This window comes from Carcharodon carcharias, chromosome 18 (assembly GCF_017639515.1).
Source record: "Carcharodon carcharias isolate sCarCar2 chromosome 18, sCarCar2.pri, whole genome shotgun sequence".
NCBI classification, from domain to species: domain Eukaryota; kingdom Metazoa; phylum Chordata; class Chondrichthyes; order Lamniformes; family Lamnidae; genus Carcharodon; species Carcharodon carcharias.
The window spans coordinates 77039675-77059650 of record NC_054484.1 but is presented as its reverse complement, the minus strand read 5'-3'; the positions used below and the strand labels follow the sequence as shown (position 1 = coordinate 77059650).

At 39.8% G+C, this 19976-nt stretch overlaps 1 protein-coding gene across 4 annotated transcripts in view; it reads right to left on the bottom strand.

Annotated features, from left to right (window-relative positions):
- man1a2 (mannosidase, alpha, class 1A, member 2) overlaps window positions 1-19976 on the bottom strand; it is a 147891-nt gene that overhangs the window by 119239 nt on the left and 8676 nt on the right. Inside the window, exon 1 of one of the 4 annotated variants that reach the window (XM_041210733.1) lies at window positions 14945-15043. The exons of 2 other annotated variants lie outside the window; for them this stretch is intronic. In XM_041210733.1, coding sequence (XP_041066667.1) covers window positions 14945-14949 — 5 coding nt within the window. In that variant the 5' untranslated portion in view covers window positions 14950-15043. Of the gene's footprint in view, window positions 1-1414; window positions 1516-14944; window positions 15044-19976 lie in introns of those variants that run through there. One more of the 4 variants, XM_041210732.1, reaches the window with a different exon arrangement.

Sequence of the window (19976 nt, the reverse complement as noted above, 5' to 3'; positions counted from 1 at the left end):
GTGCACAGGATAAAAATTGACACCGAGCCAAAGCTGATGATAGTAGGACAGTTGAGCAAAAGCTTGGTTAAAGAGGTAAGTTTTAAGGAGGAGCTTAAAGGAGCAGAAATAGACTGTTTTAGAGAAGGAACTCCAGAGCTCGAGACATTAAATCATCTAGCCTCTCAAGTGGATATAAAATATTTCATGTCACTAGTTCGAAGAGCAGGAGAATTCTCCTCTGTGTCCTGAGCAATATTCATCTCTGAACCAACACACATTATCTGTAATCAGTGTGCACAAGATCTTGCTGTGCTCAAATTGGCTACCATGTTTTCTGTAACAGCGGCAACACTTCAAAGAACAAAGAAAAGTACAGCACAGGAACAGGCCCTTCGGCACTCCGAGCCTGTGCCGATCAAACTAAAACATTTTGCACTTCCAGGGTCTGTATCCCTCTATCCCATCCTATTCATGTATTTGTCAAGCTGCCTCTTAAACACCACTATCGTACCTGCTTTCACCACCTCCTCTGGCAGCAAATTCCGGACGCTCAACTGCATAAAAATCTTGCCCCGCACATCTCCTCTAAAGTTTTCTCCTCTCACCTTAAATCCATGCCCCCTAGTAATTGATTCTTCCACCCTGGGAAAAAGCTTCTGACTATCTACTCTGTCCATGCCACTCATAATTTTGTAAACTTCTATCAAGTCACCCCTCAATCTCCGTCGCTCTTGTGAGAACAATCTGAGTTTCTCCAACCTCTCCTCATAGTTAATAACCACCAGACCAGGCAGCAAACTGGCAAACCTCCTCTGCACCCTCTCCAACGCCTCCATATCCTTCTGGTAATGCGGTGACCAGGAGTGCACGCAATATTCCAAGTGTGGCCTAACCAAGGTTCTATACAGCTGCAGCATGACTTACCAGCTTTTATACTCAATATCCCTGCCAGTGAGGGCAAGCATGTCATATGCCTTCCTGACTACCTTATCCACCTGCATTGCCACTTTTAGTGACCTGTGGTCGTGTACACCCAGATCCCTCTGCCCATCGATGCCATTTACTGTATAATTCCTACCTGTATTAGATCTTCCAAAATGCATTACCTCACATTTGTCCAGATCTGCCATTTCTCTGCCCAAGTCTCCAACCGATCTATATCCTGTTGTATCCTTTGACAATCCTCTTCATTATCTGCAACTCCTCCAATCTTAGTGTCGTCTGCAAACTTACTAATTAGCCCAGTTACATTTTCCTCCAAATCATTTACATATACTACAAACAAAGGTCCCAGCACTGATCCCTGCGGAACACCACTAGTCACAGCTCTCCATTCAGAAAAGCACCCTTCTACTGCTACCCTCTGTCTTCTATGACCAAGCCAATTTTGTATCCATCTTGCCAGCTCACCTCTGATCCCTTGCTACTTTACCTTCTGTGCCAGTCCGCCATGAGGGACCTCGTCAAAGGCCTTCCTGAAATCCATGTAGATAACATCCACTGCCCTTCCATCGTCGATCATCTTTGTCACTTCCTCGAAAAACTCGATCAAGTTAGTGAGACAGGACCTCCACTTCACAAAACCATGCTGCCTCTCACTAATACACTCATTTGCTTCCAAATGGTAGTAAATCCTGTCATGAAGAATCTTCTCCAATAATTTCCCTACCATTGACGTAAGGCTCACCAGCTTGTAATTTCCTGGATTATCCCTGCTACCCTTCTTAAACAATGGAACAACATTGGCCATTCTCCAGTCCTCTGAGACCTCACCCGTAGCCAGTGAGGACACAAAGATTTCTGTCAAGGCCCCAGCAATCTCCTCCCTTGCCTCCCTCAGTACTCTAAGGTAGATTCCATCTGGCCCTGGGGACTTATCCACCTTAATATTCTTCAAGACGCCTAACAACTCCTCTTTTTTGATCTCAACATGATCCAGGCTATCTACACACTCTTCCCTAGACAAATCGACAGCTAAGTCCTTCTCTTTGGTGAATACTAATAAAAAGTACTCATTTAGTATCTCTGCCATTTCTTCTGGCTCCACACACAGGTTCCCACCTCTGTCCCTGAGTGGGCCTACCCTTTCCCTGGCTACCCTCTTGCTTTTTACATATGTATAAAAGGCCTTGGAATTTTTCTTAATCCTGGTTGCCAATGACTTTTCATGACCCCTTTTAGCTCTCCTGACTCCTTGCTTAAGTGTCTTCCTACTTTCTTTATATTCTCCACGGGCTTCATCTGTTCCAGCCTTCTGGCCCTTACGAATGCTTCCCTTTTCTTTTTGACTAATCTCACAATATCCTTCATTATCCAAGGTTCCTGAAAATTGCCATACTTCTCCTTCATCCTAGCAGGAACATGTCAGTCCTGAATTCTTATCAACTGACATTTGAAAGCCCCCCCACATGTCAGTTGTTGATTTGCCCTCAAACATCCGCCTCCAATCTACATTTCTCAGTTCCTGCCTAATATTGTTATAATTAGCCTTCCCCCAATTAAGCACCTTAACCCGAGGACTCTTGTTATCCTTATTCACCAGTACCTTGAAACTTACTGAATTATGGTCACTTTTCCGGAAATGCTCCCCTACTGAAACTTCGACCACATGGCCAGGTTCATTCCCTAATACCAGGTCTAGTATTGCCCCTTCCCCAGTTGGACTATCTACATATTGTCTCAGGAAGCCCTCCTGGATGCACCTTACAAATTTTGTACCATCCAAACCCCTAACACGAAGTGATTCCCAGTCAATATAGGGAAAGTTAAAATCACCCACCACAACAAACCTATTGCTTTTACATCTTTCCAAAATCTGCCTACATAACTGTACCTCAATCTCCCGCCGGCAATTGGGAGGCCTATAGTAAACCCCTCAACATCGTGACTGCACCCTTCCTATTCCAGAGCTCTACTCATATTGCCTCACTGCATGAGCCCTCCGAGGTGTCCTCCTGTTGTACAGCTGTGATATTCTCCTTAATCAGCAGTGCAACTTCCCCACCTCTTCTACATCCCTCTCTGTCCTGCCTGAAACATCTGAATCCTGGAACGTTTATCTGCCAATCCTGTCCATCCTTCAACCCAAGTCTCTGTAATAGCAATAACATCACAGTCCCAAGGACTAAAGGCAGACAAGTCGACAAGACCTGATGGCCTGCATCCAAGAGTTTTAAAGGAAGTGGCTGCAGATATAGTGGAGGCATTGGTCAAAATATTCCAGAACTCAATGGATTCCGAGAGGGTCCCAGCAGATTGGAAAACTGCTAATATGATGCACCTGTTCAAGAAGGGAGGGAGATAAAAAGCAGGAAACTATAGGCCAGTCAGCCTAACATCTGTCATTGGGAAAATGCTAGAGTCCATTATTAAGGAAGAAATAGCAAGACATTTAGAAAAGCTTAACGCAATCAAACAGAATTAACATGGTTTTGTGAAAGGGAAATCGTGTTTGACAAATTTGCCAGAGTTCTTTGAGGATATAACAAGCAGAGTTGATAAAGACGTAGTCTTTAATAAAGTGTATTTGGATTTCCAGAAGGCATTCGATAAGGTGCCACATTAAAATGTTATTGCACAAGATAGGAGCTCACGGTATTGGGGGTAATGCATTAGCATGGATTGAGGATTAGTTGACGCACAGAAGACAAAGTCGGAATTAATGGGTCTTTTTCAGGTAGGAAAGATAACTAGTGGAGTGCCACAAGGATCAGTCCTAGGGCCTCAATTATTTACTGTTTATATTAATGATTTGAAGGAGAGGGAAGAGTATAATGTATCCAAATTTGCTGACAATACAAAAATAAGTGGGAAGGAATGTTGTGATAAGGACATAAGGAATCCGCAAGGGGATATAGATAGGTTGAATGAGTGGGCAAAAAGAGGTCAGCAGATGGATTTTAATGTAGCAAAGTGTGAGGTCATGCACTTTGGTAGGAAGAATCAAAAGGCAAACTATTATTTAAATGGAAAGAGGCGCCAAAAGTGCAGCACAGAGGGATTTGGGTGTTCTTGTGCATGAAACACAAAAAGTTAGCATGTAACTCTTTCAAGTACAAACCCGTTTCCATCTGTTTCAGATGAAGTTACATTGTTTCATAGTTTGCTATTGTGAGATTTGAACTCTTGATCTTGGGGTTACAAACCCAGTAACTCTTTCGAGTACAAACCCATTTCCATCTGTTTCAGATGAAGTTACATTGTTTCATAGTTTGCCATTGTGAGATTTGAACTCTTGATCTTGGGGTTACAAACCCAGTACCATAACCACTTGGCTATTTATGCCAAGCAAAAGTTAGCATGTAACTCTTTCGAGTACAAACACGTTTCCATCTGTTCCTATTCAGATGAAGTTACATTGTTTCGTAGTTTGCCATTGTGAGATTTGAACTCTTGATCTTGAGGTTACAAACCCAGTACCATAACCACTTGGCTATTTAGGCCAAGCAAAAGTTAGCATGTAACTCTTTCGAGTACAAACACGTTTCCATCTGTTCCTATTCAGATGAAGTTACATTGTTTCGTAGTTTGCCATTGTGAGATTTGAACTCTTGATCTTGGGGTTACAAACCCAGTACCATAACCACTTGGCTATTTAGGCCAAGCAAAAGTTAGCATGTAACTCTTTCGAGTATTCTTTCGAGTCAAACACGTTTCCATCTGTTTCAGATGAAGTTACATTGTTTCATAGTTTGCCATTGATAGATTTGAACTCTTGATCTTGGGGTTACAAACCCAGTACCATAACCACTTGGCTACTTAGGCCAAGCAAAAGTTAGCATGTAGGTGCAGCAAGTAATTAAGAAGGCAAATTGAATTATGGCCAGTATTGCTAGGGGGTTGGAAGTTAAAAATAGGAAAGACTTGTTACAACCGTACAGGATGCTGGTAAAGCTGCACATGGAGTTCTGCGTACAGTGTTGGTCCCCATATTTAAGAAAGGATATACGGGCATTGGAGGCAGTTCAAAAGAGATTCAATAGGCTGATTCCTGGGATGAAGGCATTGACTTATCAAGAACGGCTAAACAGATTAGGCCTTTATTCATTGGAGTTTAGAAGAATGAGGGTTGATCTTATTGAAACGTCCGAGATTCTGAGTGGGCTTGACAGAGTAGATGTTGAGATGATGTTTCCACTAGTGGGGAATCTCAAACTCAGGGACACAGTTATATAATAAAGGGGCATTCATTTAAAACAGAGATGTGAAGGAATTTCTTCTCTGAGGGTAGTGAATGTCTGGAATTCTCTACCCTAGAGAGTGGTGGAAGCTAGATCACTGAAAGTATTAAAAGAGGAGGTAGATAGATTTTTGAAATATAGGGGAGTTGAGGGCTATAAGGAGCTGGCACAAAAAAAAGAGTTGAGGCCTGGAGCAGATCAGCCATGATCTTATTGAATGGCGGGGTAGGCTTGAGGGGCCGAATGGCCTACTCTTGCTCCTATTGCTTAAGTTCTTATGATATAAATAAACCGCTTCTGCTCACATAGTTGAACGCTTTGTTGAGATCAGTGAGGGCGATATATATATTCTCTTGCAGTTGACAGATGGGGAAGATCATGTCAATTGTAGGTCTTCCAATTCTGAAACTAGACTGGGATTCAGGGTAGATGCATTCAACCAAAACCTGCAGTCTGTCAAATGTAATATAAGCAAATACTTTTCACACAATGTTCCGCAGGATGATGCCTCAATAGCAATCGCTGCAGTCGCTCTTGGTCACAATCTTTGCATCCCACATATCCTGGGACATGATCCCGTCCTTCCAGCAGAGACAGAAATTCGTGCAAATGCTGCAGGATTGCCAGTTTCCTGTGCTTGAGGAGTTTAGTCTGTATACCGTCAGCACCTAGAGCTTTGCCCATGGCAGGCGAGTCAATGGCTTTGCTAAGCTCCCTTAATGGGAGTTCGATATTCAGCTCTGCTATAACAGCCAGGCTTTCAATGGTCTCTAGAGCTCTCTCGGTGACTGTGTTCTCTCTAGAGTACAAAGTAGCGTTCCACCCATATGTTTATAACTGTTTATTAGAGTCGGTGGTGACCTACTCTACCTGTTTTCAACTGAGTCTTTTTTTTTGCTGATGGACCTGTCGCCTTTTTGATGTCTTCATACATGCAAAATACTGCGGATGCTGGAAATCTGAAACATAAACAAAAACAAAAATACCTGGAGAAACTCAGCAGGTCTGACAGCATCTGCTGAGTTACATAGGCTTTCATCTTTTCTCAATATATCAGCTGGCGGGGTCAAGAGGAGGATTCAGATGCTAGGCAAGTCTGCACCCCTAAAACCATATCTAATCTACACAGCAAAAAAAAACAGGGCAAATTTTCTGGAATGTCAGGGTTATGTCCCCTGCTATGATTCATGAGCCAGATCCCACAGTAAATGAATGCAAGATGGCCCTGAATGACTGTGAGCTATGCAAATTGATGGCAACTCTATGGCATTGCAAGAGCGCAGATCATGAGCATAATGTAGGCTTTGTAATCAGCAATAAATTGATGCAGTTAATTGAGCCACGAATAGCAAGCTCGCAGAATGCCCCATCTGTTTCTATCATCTGACGAAGGCGCTGTCAACATCATCAGTGCTTATGCACCAACCTTGTATATGTCAGCATTTCAAGCAAAGATCAATTCTGCACAACATTGTGAAGCAGGTTCCAAAAGGCAAGAAGTTATTCATCTTAGGTGATTTCAATGCATGTGGCATGGCATCATCCAAGGTCTGGGCATTGGCACCAAACTGACCCAACTGTCATGCTAGGAAACAATCTGCCTAGCATTCTACATACCCACACTTGCCACAGCACAGATAGTGACATTGATTACTCTTGTCAGTAGCAGAGTAAAGGTGCACCCCACAAGTTTCACAGCTCCAAACACAACGGCCTGCCACGCATCAACACCCCTAGTACAAGAAATGATGCCAAATACCTGCAATTCGCAACAGCACTTGAGAAATTATTACTCACCAAAGGCTTACTGGGAATATGCCAATATTGATATTGAAGTAGCTTGGAAATTGCCAAGTTCAATCATTTCTCAAACAATAGCAGCAACATTTGGTAAAGGCAGAACTGTAACAAAGATTAATTTGAAGCCTACTCAACTGTGATGATGTCTGTCACTGAAGCAAAAAAGCAAAGCCTACCTGATGCACAACATTATCCCAACACCTGGAACCTCGCACAAATTGAAAGTAGCAAAAACAGTCATGCCACAGACAGGGAGATAATGCACAAATAAACACAGATCAACCTATGTCAAGAAATTTAAACTACCTGTGACAATAGAAATTAGGTGGAATCAAGAGAAAACTTGGTCCTACCATCACCAAATTTGCCCTCCTGAAATCCAAAGATGGCAAATTATTCACCAGGAGAAGAAAACAGAAGTCCCACAAGTTTGAACACTACTGTACTCCCATGATACAGACATCTCCCAGTCTGTATTTGCCATTCTCCTGCAGCTTCCTGTCATGATCGAGTTAGACTAAGAACTTTAAGCAACTGAACTTGAAAAATCAATTGACTGAATTCCAGCCAAGCTGCTCAAGCATGTTAAGTCCCATCTATTGCCACTACTTCATGATCTTCTCCTCTGTTGAAAGGCAGGGTCCATTCCACAAGCCATGCACGGTGCAAAAATTATCACAAATGGCAACAGAGGACACCTCATTCCTTAGCATCATTGGGAAGGCCTTCAGTAGGGTCATGCTCAAAAGATTCCATCTACTTACAGACTGAATGTGTCCAGAAGCAGGGTGTCGGTTCCATACTGGAAGATCTAGTGGACAGGATATGCCAGCACAAGAAAAGTGTAGGGAACCTCTATCTTACTTCCATAGTTTTCACTAAAGTATTCAACACCAACAGCAGGGCAGGACTCTACAAGATTTTAGGGAAAATGGGCTGTCCGCCAAAGCTCCTCAGTCTCACCCACTCCTTCCATAACAAGAAGCACTGTGCTGTACAGTGTGATGGCATCACTTCGAACAGTTTCAGGGTGAAGAATGGAGAGAACCTAAGCTGTGTCCTAGCCCCCACTTTATTTGGTATCTTCTTCTCCATACCCCTGACCTTTGCCTTCCCTGCAGATATGGAAGGAGTTTACCTGCATACTAGGTCAGATGGCAAGCTTTACAATCTATGCAGACTGAAAGCGATGACAAAAATACAGCACATTTTGATCAGGGAACTCTTCTACGCTGATGATGCTGCACTAACCACTCACACAAGGACTCATGAATTGTATCTCCCATGTGTATAACTTGTTCTTCCTGACTATAAGTATCAAGAAAAGTGACCATGGCACAGGGTGTCGCATCTCCACCCCTAAACACACCAAATAACAACTGCTAGAAGAAGTTACCAAATTCGACACCTTGGGTCCATGGTGATAATTTGTCTCTTGATGCAGAACTTGATACATGCATAGGAAAGCCTTTGGCTAACTCATGAAAGTGCATGGAATAAGATAACATTAAGCTGACTCTTAGGACCAAGATGCAGGCTTATGAGGCCTGTGTTCTCAGCACCTTGTTGTATGGCTGTGAAACATAGATGACTTACAGCTACCAAGAAAGGAAGCTCAACAACTTTCAGCTTTACTGTTTACGATGCATTCTAGGCATCTCATGGGTGGACCAAATCAAGAACACGCAGTCTTCTCAATGGGAAGTTCCCAAGTATGTTGACACTTATCAAGCAGAGACAACTTCCCTGACTCGGGCATGCACACAGAATGGAAGACTGTCGCATACCTAAGGATTTTCTATATGGTGAGGTACCAGAGCCGTATGACCAGTAGGACACCCAAAGCTCCACTTGCATGCATGACATGAAAGCCCTAAACATCGATTCTTGCACTCGGGAGACACTAGCTGATGACAGAGAAAAATGGCAACATCACCAATGGGCGGCCAGGCACCACCATGATCAGTGGCTACAGTGGCTAGGCAACAGGTGCCAACACTGAAAACAACTCACAACAACATCTAATAACCACATCAAATGTCGTATTTGTGGTAACCTGCCTCTCTCAGATTGGTCTTTTCAGCCATCAGCAAGAAGTGCACCATATGAAGCTACCCCATCCCCAACGATTTTGATTTGTTGCATGTCCATCATATGAGCAAACGAACATATGAGCAAGAACAATAACTCACTCATGACTAGTTTAATTATTTACCATGTCAGCCTATGGTTTGCCCTACATCTATTGAGAAAGCTATTCATATTCAAACCTTCCGTTAAATTAGTTTATCAAGACTGATTTGAACCAAAATGTCAGTCTCACTATAGGTTAAATGGGATGGGAGGTGGGAGGGAAGGTAGCTCGACAGAGATCTGGATGAAACGAAAGAGTCACGTTGAAGTAGCGGTTCTCATTTTTTAGTTGAAGTACCAAATTTTCAAAGTTTGCAGGTGCTTGATGGTTACCAGGAACAAGGAAGTCAGCAAAAGCTGAAGAAACAGGTAATCGGTATGGTTAAAAGCCAAATTGAGCAATCTGAACTGGGAGAAAGAGGAAAAAAAAATTCAATGCATGACAATGTGACTATTCTGAAGATCAATTAAAATACTGTTAATCTGGTATTTTTCCCCCTTTGTGTAAAGTGTTACTGATTTTCTTAAAAAGGTTTTGTGTTTTATTTCACTTTGCAACTGTTAATGCTTACCACTGACATTGACACAATTTGTTGAGAACTATTCAATTTAATTCATGCCTAACTAATGTTCAGCTTTTCCACCCTTCCTGTTTTTTCAAACGGGAAAATAATGGAGGTGGCCCAAAAAATATCAGTGTATATGGCATTAAATTTGGGTTTTAAAAGCTTGAAGATTGTAGAACAGATAGAGACACTAGGAAGGAAGGAATTCCACAGTCTTAAGTTTTGGAAAAGAACGTTGGTGTAAGAATTTGTTGATATCCAGACTCTCAAAGTTTTCTTATTGTTAATACCTGCATATTTAAGAAAATATATGTAGAGATTCCAAAGTACTAAGAAAAAAAAAATTGGAAGAGCAATGACCATAGCAATACTGAAAAAACACAAACAGAAGAGGATCTTATAGTGAGTGGGAGAGGGTCACCTGAGAAACTATCCATTTATTGCAAAGGAAGCCAAGTTTCTCAAATGCCGCTTTGGAATTAGGGAAGATCTGGGAATTCCAGTGAAGTTAATGAAGTCAAAGATGTCCAACAGATGGATAAAAAATCCACAGTGGGCCCATTGAGAACAGAAGGCAGTAACTGTTAGTTACTCATGAGAGATGCAAAGAAACAAGATATTTAAACGTCATTGAAGAGCATTGAGAGATGGTGATTATATGAAACTGCAACCTGAGGGAATTGCTAAACATAGATTATGAATGAGTTCAAACAAATTTCCAAGATAGACTGAAGGTAAGGAACTGAAGAGCCAGCAAGGGTATGTTCACAGATGTACAATTTGACGGTATCATTAGGAGCAGAGATCTGTCAGAGCCCAGAGAACATAACTGTCCAAAAGCTAACATGATGCTCATTGTAATAGTGCAACTGAAGGTAGTAATTTATAACCAAGATCATAGGAGATTTGAATGGAAAGTGAAAGTGATCAGATTTCTCTTTAGGAAAGCTAACAATTGGACATTCAGGAAAAAATTGCTTTAATCGAAATCAAGAAAACTTATGACACAGAAGGAGGCCAGTAGCGCAATGCACACATCATAAAATCACAGCTACAACTTTTTCTCCACTACCAGACTCAAAGCTAGAGATGTCTGTGCTGAGGGTCGAGCCTTTTAAAACCTCAACCAATCCAACCTTTCTTCATAGCTAAAATTTTCCAGCCCTGGCAAAATCCTTGTAAATCTTCTTTGCACCCTCTCAAGTGCAGTCACATCTTTGTATAATGTGGTGATCAGAGCTGTATGCAGTCCTCAAGCTCTGGTTTAACTAGCGTCATATACAGTATTAGCATATCCATCACCCTGCTCATATAATGCACGCACCAGCTAATAAAGGGAAGCATGCCATATGCCTTTGAACCATTCCATCAACTTGTCATGCCACTTTTAAGAATGTGTGGACATATAGTCCAAGGTCTCTCTGTTCCTCCACACTATTCAGTATCCTCCCATTTATTGCATCATCCCTTGCCTTGTTGTACCTCCCAAAATGCATCACCTCACATTTCTCTGGACTGAATTCCACTTTCCACTTTTCTGTCCAACCAACCAGATCTGTATCTTCTTGCAGTCTAAAGCTTTCCTCCTCACTGTCAACCACATGGCCAATTTTGCTATCATCTGCAAACTTTATCATGCTCCCTTCATCTGAGTCTAAACCACTAATATAAACTACAAAAAAAGGGGTCCGACTACTGAACCTTGCGGAACCCCACTGGTAACAGCCTTCCAGTTACAAAAACATCCAACCACCTTTTCCCTTGGCTTCCTGCCACTGAACAAATTTTGGAGTCAATCTGCCAAAGGCTTTTACTTATTAAACAGCCTGCCTCGTGGGACCTTGCCATAAGCTTCCAAAATCTATGCGGATCACATCCAACATACTGCCCTTAGCAATCCTAGTTGTCACCTCCTCAAAAAATTACATCAAGTTAGTCAGACATCACTGACCCCTCACAAATCCATGCTGACTTTGCTTGATTAATCAATGCTTTTCTAAATGAAGGTTTATACTATTATTCAGAATTGATGTCAATTATTTTCCCACAACTGAAGTTAAGCTAACTGGCCTATAATTACCTGGATTATCCCTTCCTCCCTTTCAAAACAACGGTACAATGTTAACAACGCTCCAATTTTCTGGCACCACCCCAGTAGCCAAGGATGACTGAATATGATGGTCAGAGCCTCTGCAATTTCCTCTCTGACTTCTTTTAACACCCTGGGATATATTTCATCCCAGCCTGGCAATTGGCAATATAGCTACATTCAAAGATATTAAGCCTTTTAATACTTCCTCTCTCAATATCAATCCCATCCAATATAGCACGCACTTCCTCCTTAACTACAACAGTATACTTGCAATTAGTGACTCTGATAGTGGATTTATGTAAGTTATAAATAGAGATGGCATTGTCTCAGGTACGTCACACTGACAGAATTGTCATGCACGATCATAAAACAGCAAACAAGTATCATCAGATCTAATGATTACTTCAGTAGCACACGCAAATGAGTCAGAAAGATTAAAGCAACAGGGGGACCAAGGAAAGCAAAACATTTTTTTTAAATTTGCTCAATTTGGCAATCATGGTTATCAAAATATAGGCGACGTCAGTGCCAGCAATTGAATACATCACCAGAAGAATACCATTACGATCAGTAATGCAATACCGAGATATCACACTGATACTAACAGAATATAATCACTAATACCTGCATTATGTTTCCTGCTGATGGTGTAGGGGGTAATATGTTGGCATGGATTGGAGATTGACTAGCTAACAGGAAACAGAGGGTGGCCATAAATGGGTCTTTTTCTGGTTGGCGGGATGTAATGAGTGGTGTGCCACAGGAATCGGTGCTGGGACCTCAACTTTTTACAATTTATATAAATGGCTTGGATGAAAGGACAGACGGTATGGTTGCTAAATTTGCTGATGACCCAAAGTAAATTGTGAGGAGGACGTAAGGAGGCTACAAAGTGACATATATAGGTTAAATGAGTGGGCAAAGATCTGGCAAATGGAGCATAATGTGGGCAAACGAGGAGGCGATGGCGTAGTGGTATTGTCACTGCACTAGCAATCCAGAAACCCAGCAAAATGCTCTGGGGACTGAGGTTCAAATCCCACCACAGCAGATGGTGGAATTTGAATTAAAAGTCTAAAGATGACCACGAAACCACTGTCGATTGTTGTAAAAACCCATCTGATTCACTTTAGGGAAGGAAATCTGCTGTCCTTACCTAGTCTGGCCTACATGTAACTCCAATCCCACAGCAATGTGGTTGACTCTTAAATGCCCTCTGAATAAGGGCAATAAATGCTGGCCTAACTAGCGATGCCTACATCCCGTGAATGAATTTTTTTTAAATGTGAAATTGTCCATTTTGGCAGGAAGAATTAAAGAAGTTATTATCTAAATGGTGAGAGATTGCAGAGCTCTGAGATCGAGGCAGCTGGGTGTTTGAGTGCATGAATTGCAAAAGGCCAGTATGCAAGGTACAGCAAGTAACTAGGAAAATAATTTTTGTGAGGGGAATTTATACAGGGCACTGGTGGGACCACATCTGGAGTACTGTGTACAGTATTGGTCTCCTTATTTGAAGAAAGGTGCAAATGCGTTAAAAGCAGTTCAGAGAAGGTTTACTAGGCTAATACCAGGAATGGGCAGGTTGTCTTTTGAGGAAAGTTTGGACTGGTCAGGCTTGTATCCACTGGAATTTAGAAGAGCAAGAGGTGACGTGATCAAAATCTTTAAGATCCTGAGGGGTTTTGACAGATTGGATGTGGAGAGGATGTTTCCTCTCATGGGAGATTCTATAACTGGGGGTCATGGTATAAAAATAAAGAGTTGCTCATTTAAGACAGATGAGAATTCTTTTCTCTGAGTCATAAGTCTTTGGAACCCTCTTCCTCAAAAAGCAGTCGAAGCAGGGTCTTTGAATATTTATAAGGCAGAGCTAGATAGATTCTTGATTAACAAGGTGGGGTGAAAGGTTATCCGGGGTCAACAAGAGGTTACAATCAGATCAGCCATGATCTTATTGAATAGCAGTGCAGGCTTAAAGGGCCGAGTGGCTTGCTCCTAGTTCGTATGAAATAATTTTCATGAGTATTTGTGTAACTCAAGTTTAGTTAAACATTCTCTGTACTGTTCTATTAGCAAAAACACAAAATAATTTTTCCACACAAATATTGTATAATCATCAGGGGATAAGACTTTTTCAAATCCTACTCCAACAAGCCAAAATATAACTGCCAAGCAGACGTCACAAAATAAATTTTCAGTGATTACAGCGGCAGTATTGTTTTAAAAAAGCACGCAAGCTTGAGTAATTTATCATTTAACCATCAAGTATTAATTTAAGCCATTTTTGAAAATAAAAAAAAATGAGCATTTGCACAGGCTTTTGTTTGCCAATTTTCCCCTTCCTCTCTGCAATATATCATTTATAATTTAAAGATATCACTCTCACACTGGAATACAATTCCTCAGGTTATAAGCCCTTCTAATGTAAAAACAAAATACTGTAGAAATCTGAAACAAAAACAGAAAATACTGGTAAAACTCAGCAGGTCTGGCAGCATCTGTGAAGAGAGAAACAGAATTAACATTTCGAGTCCGTATGACCTTCTTTAGAGCTGAAGGGAAGTGGAAATGTGATGAAATTTATGCTTTTAAAGGGAGATGGGACAGGTGGAGCTGGATAGAAAGCCAACGAAAGGTGGGGACAAAGGAGGGATTGACAAAGATGTCATGAACTAAAGGACAAAGAGAGGATTAATGGTAGTGGTTAAGGTTAAAGAAAGGTGTTGATGGTGGCATATAGGTAAGAAAGCAGATTGTGATAATAACAGAACAAGGGTGGCATTATGTGAAAGAACAACATGGAACAAGTGACAGATGGCCCTGTAGGGGAATTGGGGGGGGGGGGGGTGGCAGTGGTGGGAGTAAAAAAAAAGGATAGAAAATGGGATAGAAGGGGAGATAAAGAAGGGGTATAAAACCATGAATAGATTGTAATGGATCCTTTAACAGCCCTTCTAATGTTTGAACATTTAACCAAAAGAATTGGTTTTAATCATAAAATCTAATTTTGACCCATTGACTTGCAAACATTTTTTCTTGATGACTGAGAATTTTATAGGTAACATAAGCAGTAGCATGTTCACCTAAGTTTTTGATATAATGACTACAATCTTACAACTTAAACTGCAATATGTTATCCAGAACCAGCACTGTTCTATACAACAAATAAAGAATCTGGTAATACTCACTTCATGAGCGTAAGTGTGTTTGTGTGGTAGATTATTCAATTGATAATCTGCATCAATTGAAGTTGTCTTAGGATGTCAGTTTCTATTGTGATGCAATATCTGTGGAAGTACAATTTATTTTCTCCACATTAGTAAGATAGAGGATACAAATCTGAGACTCAATATAACTACTGACTCGATCCAAGTATTATAACTGTTATGTATTGGGCTCACCTTTTAGGAACCCAGGAACGGGAGCAGGCCATTCAACCCCTTGAACTTGTCCCAACATTCACTTAGACATAGCTTAACAGAAGACAATCAATCTGTTTTGAAAATTTCAATTTACCTAGGCTCAACAGCTTTTTGAGCAAGGACCCTTTTTGGTTCTGTAAAAGATCTAACAGACTGACTAATAGAAATGGAGAATTTGATAAGAGCCTAAGTGGAAGCATGGAACTGGAATCTCATCTCGCATATCAGCAGAATCAAATCACAGATGGAAAACCAACATTTCTACTGCAAAAGTGAATGATGAGGCTCACCATTCATCAAAAATAAATAAGGCAGCAACTTCCATTAATCGTGCATGCAAAGCTAAATGTTAAAATCAGGAAGTTGCTGCTGAATTGACCTGCTCCTCCAGGAGCTGTGCTAGACCTGTACCTGTGAGATGCTCAGCATTGAAATTCATGCAATGGTGTGAAGTTATGTACTTATTCCATAGATACTCTCAAAACATGCCAGAAAATGTTATGGTTCGCCCATTCCAGTCAAAGTGAATTTTTAATAGCATGACAAGTATTAATTAGTGGCCAACACCTCTCTGGTACTGAAAATTAACTTTTGCGAGTATGGAATCTTATTCCTTCAGATTTCAATCATTGCTGGGGATTTTTCAAAAATATTTTATTACATTTTTGTCTTTTATCTCTCTCTATAAATCCTATCCCTCTTCTCCTCCCTATTTTGTTTTCTGTACATGATTTAGCCTTAAATTATATATTCTAATTTACACTTCCTGTTGCAGACTTTGTCTCAGTAACAAATCTTCAACCAAGATAAAAGCAAAATACTGCAGATGCTGGAAATCTGAAACAAAAACAAAAATTGCTGGAAAAACTCAGCAGGTCTAACAGCATCTGTGGAGAGAAAGACAAGGTTAACGTTTCGAATCCGCATGACTCTTCTTCAGAACTAAAGAGAAGTACAAATTTCTCTTTAATTCTGAAGAAGAGTCATACGGACTTGAAACGTTAACTCCGTCTTTCTCTCCACAGATGCTGTCAGACCTGCTGAGTTTTTCCAGCAATTTTTGTTTTTGTTTCAAATCTTCAACTAAATTGGTTAAGGTAACACACCATTGCTTGCCATGTTCACACAAATCCAAGATGTTTTGTGATCCACTGTTCTGGATTCCTAATTACCTCAACTTAGAGGTAGCACTGTTCTTTTATTGTTACAGGCTGACCAGCAGCAAACACCAGCTCCAAGTTAGCAATAAATCATTTCAACTACTCCCCAGACAAAGCAAATAGATTGGAAAATATTCTACTTTCTATAAAACTATCTGATATTTTGCTCTAAATACAATGTCCTGTTATTGCAAGTGTAACATTTTTAACACTGATTCTTTGCTGCTATGATGCACATTTTGTAAAATTTTGAGAGCGATGCAGAATGCGCAAGGGCAGTGGTATGATTAACAACATCCATGAATGTATATATAAAATAAAGCAAAATACTGAAGTTGCTAGAAATCTGAAATAAAAACAGAAAATGCTGGAAAAACTCAGCAAGTCTGGCAGCATCTCTGGAGAGAGAAACAGAGTTAACGTTTCATGTCCATATGACTTCTTCAGAGCTAAAGAACGGTCATACAGACTCGAAACATTAACTCTGTTTCTCTCTCTATAGATGCTGCCAGGCCTGCTGAATTTTTCCAGCATTTTATGTTTTTATTATCATTGAATGTATGCCTGAATATCCTTTACAATGCAAAACAAATTGCACATTCTAATGTTTCAACATAATACAATGCTGTACGTTAAATTAGTTACATGTTTTCTGTCAATAGGATATCGTAAGCTGATATTTTTAATAGAAAAATTTAGATTTAACAAGCAAGCATGTATATCCCAAGACTGAATCATACATCATTTAACTACGGTACTTAAATGATTAATATGTGATTCATGATCTTAATATTCAGTCACTGCAATTTTTTTTTAAATTTAGTCACAGTGCTGATCTCTTCTCTTTTGTCTGTTTCAATGATTGGCAGAAATCAGGGCTGAAAAGCACAAGCTTAGAAATAAATAAAATTCTCTCCCTTCATATCTTCCACAGATATCTTCAGAATTTTAGGAAAATCATTTCCATCCACCACATAATTGAAGTTATTTAGTTAAAAGTGTTGTAATTCTAAGCAGTTATATTGATTTTCACAATCCTTCTGTTTCCAAAGGGCATGCAGACAACTGTAAACCTATGAAGAATTTAGACTTGGAACTAGATAGATGCATGTTACTTTCACACTTTTGAGTTATACAGATGGACTTTTAAAACTACAATTCTGATGCAACAGATAAAATATAACTGATTTTTTTTGAGTTAGCCCACCTACACTTCAGTGAACATAATTGTTTTCTACTTGGAAAAATAACAAAAAGGCCAGGACACAAACATTTAACTTTGCACCATCAAGGCAGAAATTGTTTCAGTAAAAGGATAAACATAGGGAGAGACATACTGAAGAGAGTCTGCTCCAATTTATACCATGGCCATTTCTTTTGCAAAATTTGTTCACCCAAGGAGATTGGGATCGTTGCCCCACTGGTGCTCCAATCCCTAGAACTGCAACTGGCACATCTTCAAAAATGCCTTTAACTATTTGTCAGACTAAACTCCATTTAAAATCCTGACAGCAAAATTCTAATTCAACATGCACTTCAGCAAGGGCTATTATGCAGCCTTCCTGATAACAGGAAAGGCTTGCTTTAACTGGCAAATAGACAACTGATGTAATTCAGAACTGAAGTAGAGAACACATCTCCATTATTGGCATCAAAACCACAATTTATTTTGTGTCTTTTTAAAAGCGAAAACAAGAAGTGAATTTTCAAGAAGGATTTTTATATTAGGGAATGGAACACATTTTTCTTCAAGACCAGAGAGAAGAAACCTTAATCCCATCATTGTGGAGCGGAAATGAACCCTAACTGACAGGCAAAAGTTCAGGGTGATAACCTACAGCACCAGTTTATTTTTTTCCATGTTTACAGTCCCTCAAAAATATGCCCAAGTTTGATCTTTCTTAACCGTTCACACGATTTACAGAGTGTTCATCAAACTTCTTTGAAGAAAAATGAAAGCTACCTCTTAAAGCACTGATAATACTTAAGCTACACTGCAGAATTATTAGAATACTGGAATTTTGAATGTTCAGCATGGAATTTGTCCAAGATAGAATCTACAAAATTCACTTGCGGCTCTATTACTTACGAATGCTTCAGTATTTCTCACTTATGGGATAAAGTCCATACTTCAACTTTTAAGTATCCTGTTTATTCCATGTGCTTGTTGATCCAGAATTTTGCACTGTGTTCTAGAGTTAAAGAAAACTGAAACAGATCTAATGTTCCTAAAAAAAATAAAAACAGATAAGTATAACTAAAGAGCCTGACAGCAAAAATATAAATCACTGCAGACAAACCCTTTCAAGAGTCATATTGAATAGGGGATCTTGTATTTACAAATTCCAAAAAATGTGGATTAGGTTTCTATGGTTAAAGCAACTTATTAGTCCACGAAAGTAGTCTTTGGTCACTTCTTTCATTTAAGAAACATGCAATGTAAGAAACTTGCTCTCACCAACACATCAAGACTTTGAACACAAGCTCATTGGAAGTTGACACAGTCGGTGCTAAGTCACTCAAAAAAAACTGTAGGCTAAGGATGAAACACTGATAATGTACATCAAAGGGTCTTTTGCCTTGAAATCATGTCACAGAATATAGTTCAAGTGTTATTTTCTCACTGAATTATATAGATGATCTTATAAAATTACAATTCTGAAGCAACTGTTAAATTCTGATTTTTTAAGATAGCCCACCTACACTTCAGTGAACATCACCATTTTCTACTTGTTCTTGAAAAACAAAAATCACGTTGCAATGCGAAAGCTCAAAGTCCATAGCCAACATTATGATACCAATCTAAAATAATCTGGTGAGCAACATTTATTTTTTGTCAGTTGCATGAAACTTATTTCAAACACATTTTGAGCTGTGTTTTAAGCAAGTCTTTTTCAGTGGGAAGAACAAGACAGGGAAATGTAGATTTGTTTAAGGCTTAAAAAAAGAACATGGCAGAGCACCGTAGATGACAACAAGAGGGACACCGAGCAAAAGGAAAAGACATTTGCTGCAATGGGTAGGCAGGAGGAGAACCAAGAGAATTTGGGGAGGGATTAGGAGATCTTTGAACACAGGTAGCCAAGTAGAGAAGGAATAGAGACTTGTGCTTACTGGAGTTGAAGTACAATTCTTCTGTTCTAATGACAACACTGTTAGAAATTCAGCACAAGCCTACCTTTTACTTTGGGAAGGTATCAATGTAACTAAACCTTTGAGAGCTGATCATTTCAAGAACATAATAATTTAGGAACAAAAAGGTCAATCAGCTTGCTCTGTCATTAATATATTTTTCCATGAATCAGTCTGACTCCTTTGTTCCTTTTACATTCAAAACTCATATCCTATTTCGGGCTGAAGAATATAATTTCCTACTGTACATTTTGACCATTTATTGCATTTTTAAAAGCTCCCAGAATATATATTTTTTAATGTAAGTGTTTTGATATTCTCAGACAAGTGCTGTGAAAGCAGTTAAAAATGTATACCCTGGTTTGGAAGCTAATGCTTCTTGTACATTTTACTTGCAAGTTTTAATTGAATCTCTTTAATGGAAATAACCCCAAATCAGAAGTCACCACAAATTTGTATTTTCAATGTAAAGTACTCATCATCGGCTGTCCCTTGATTTGATGATG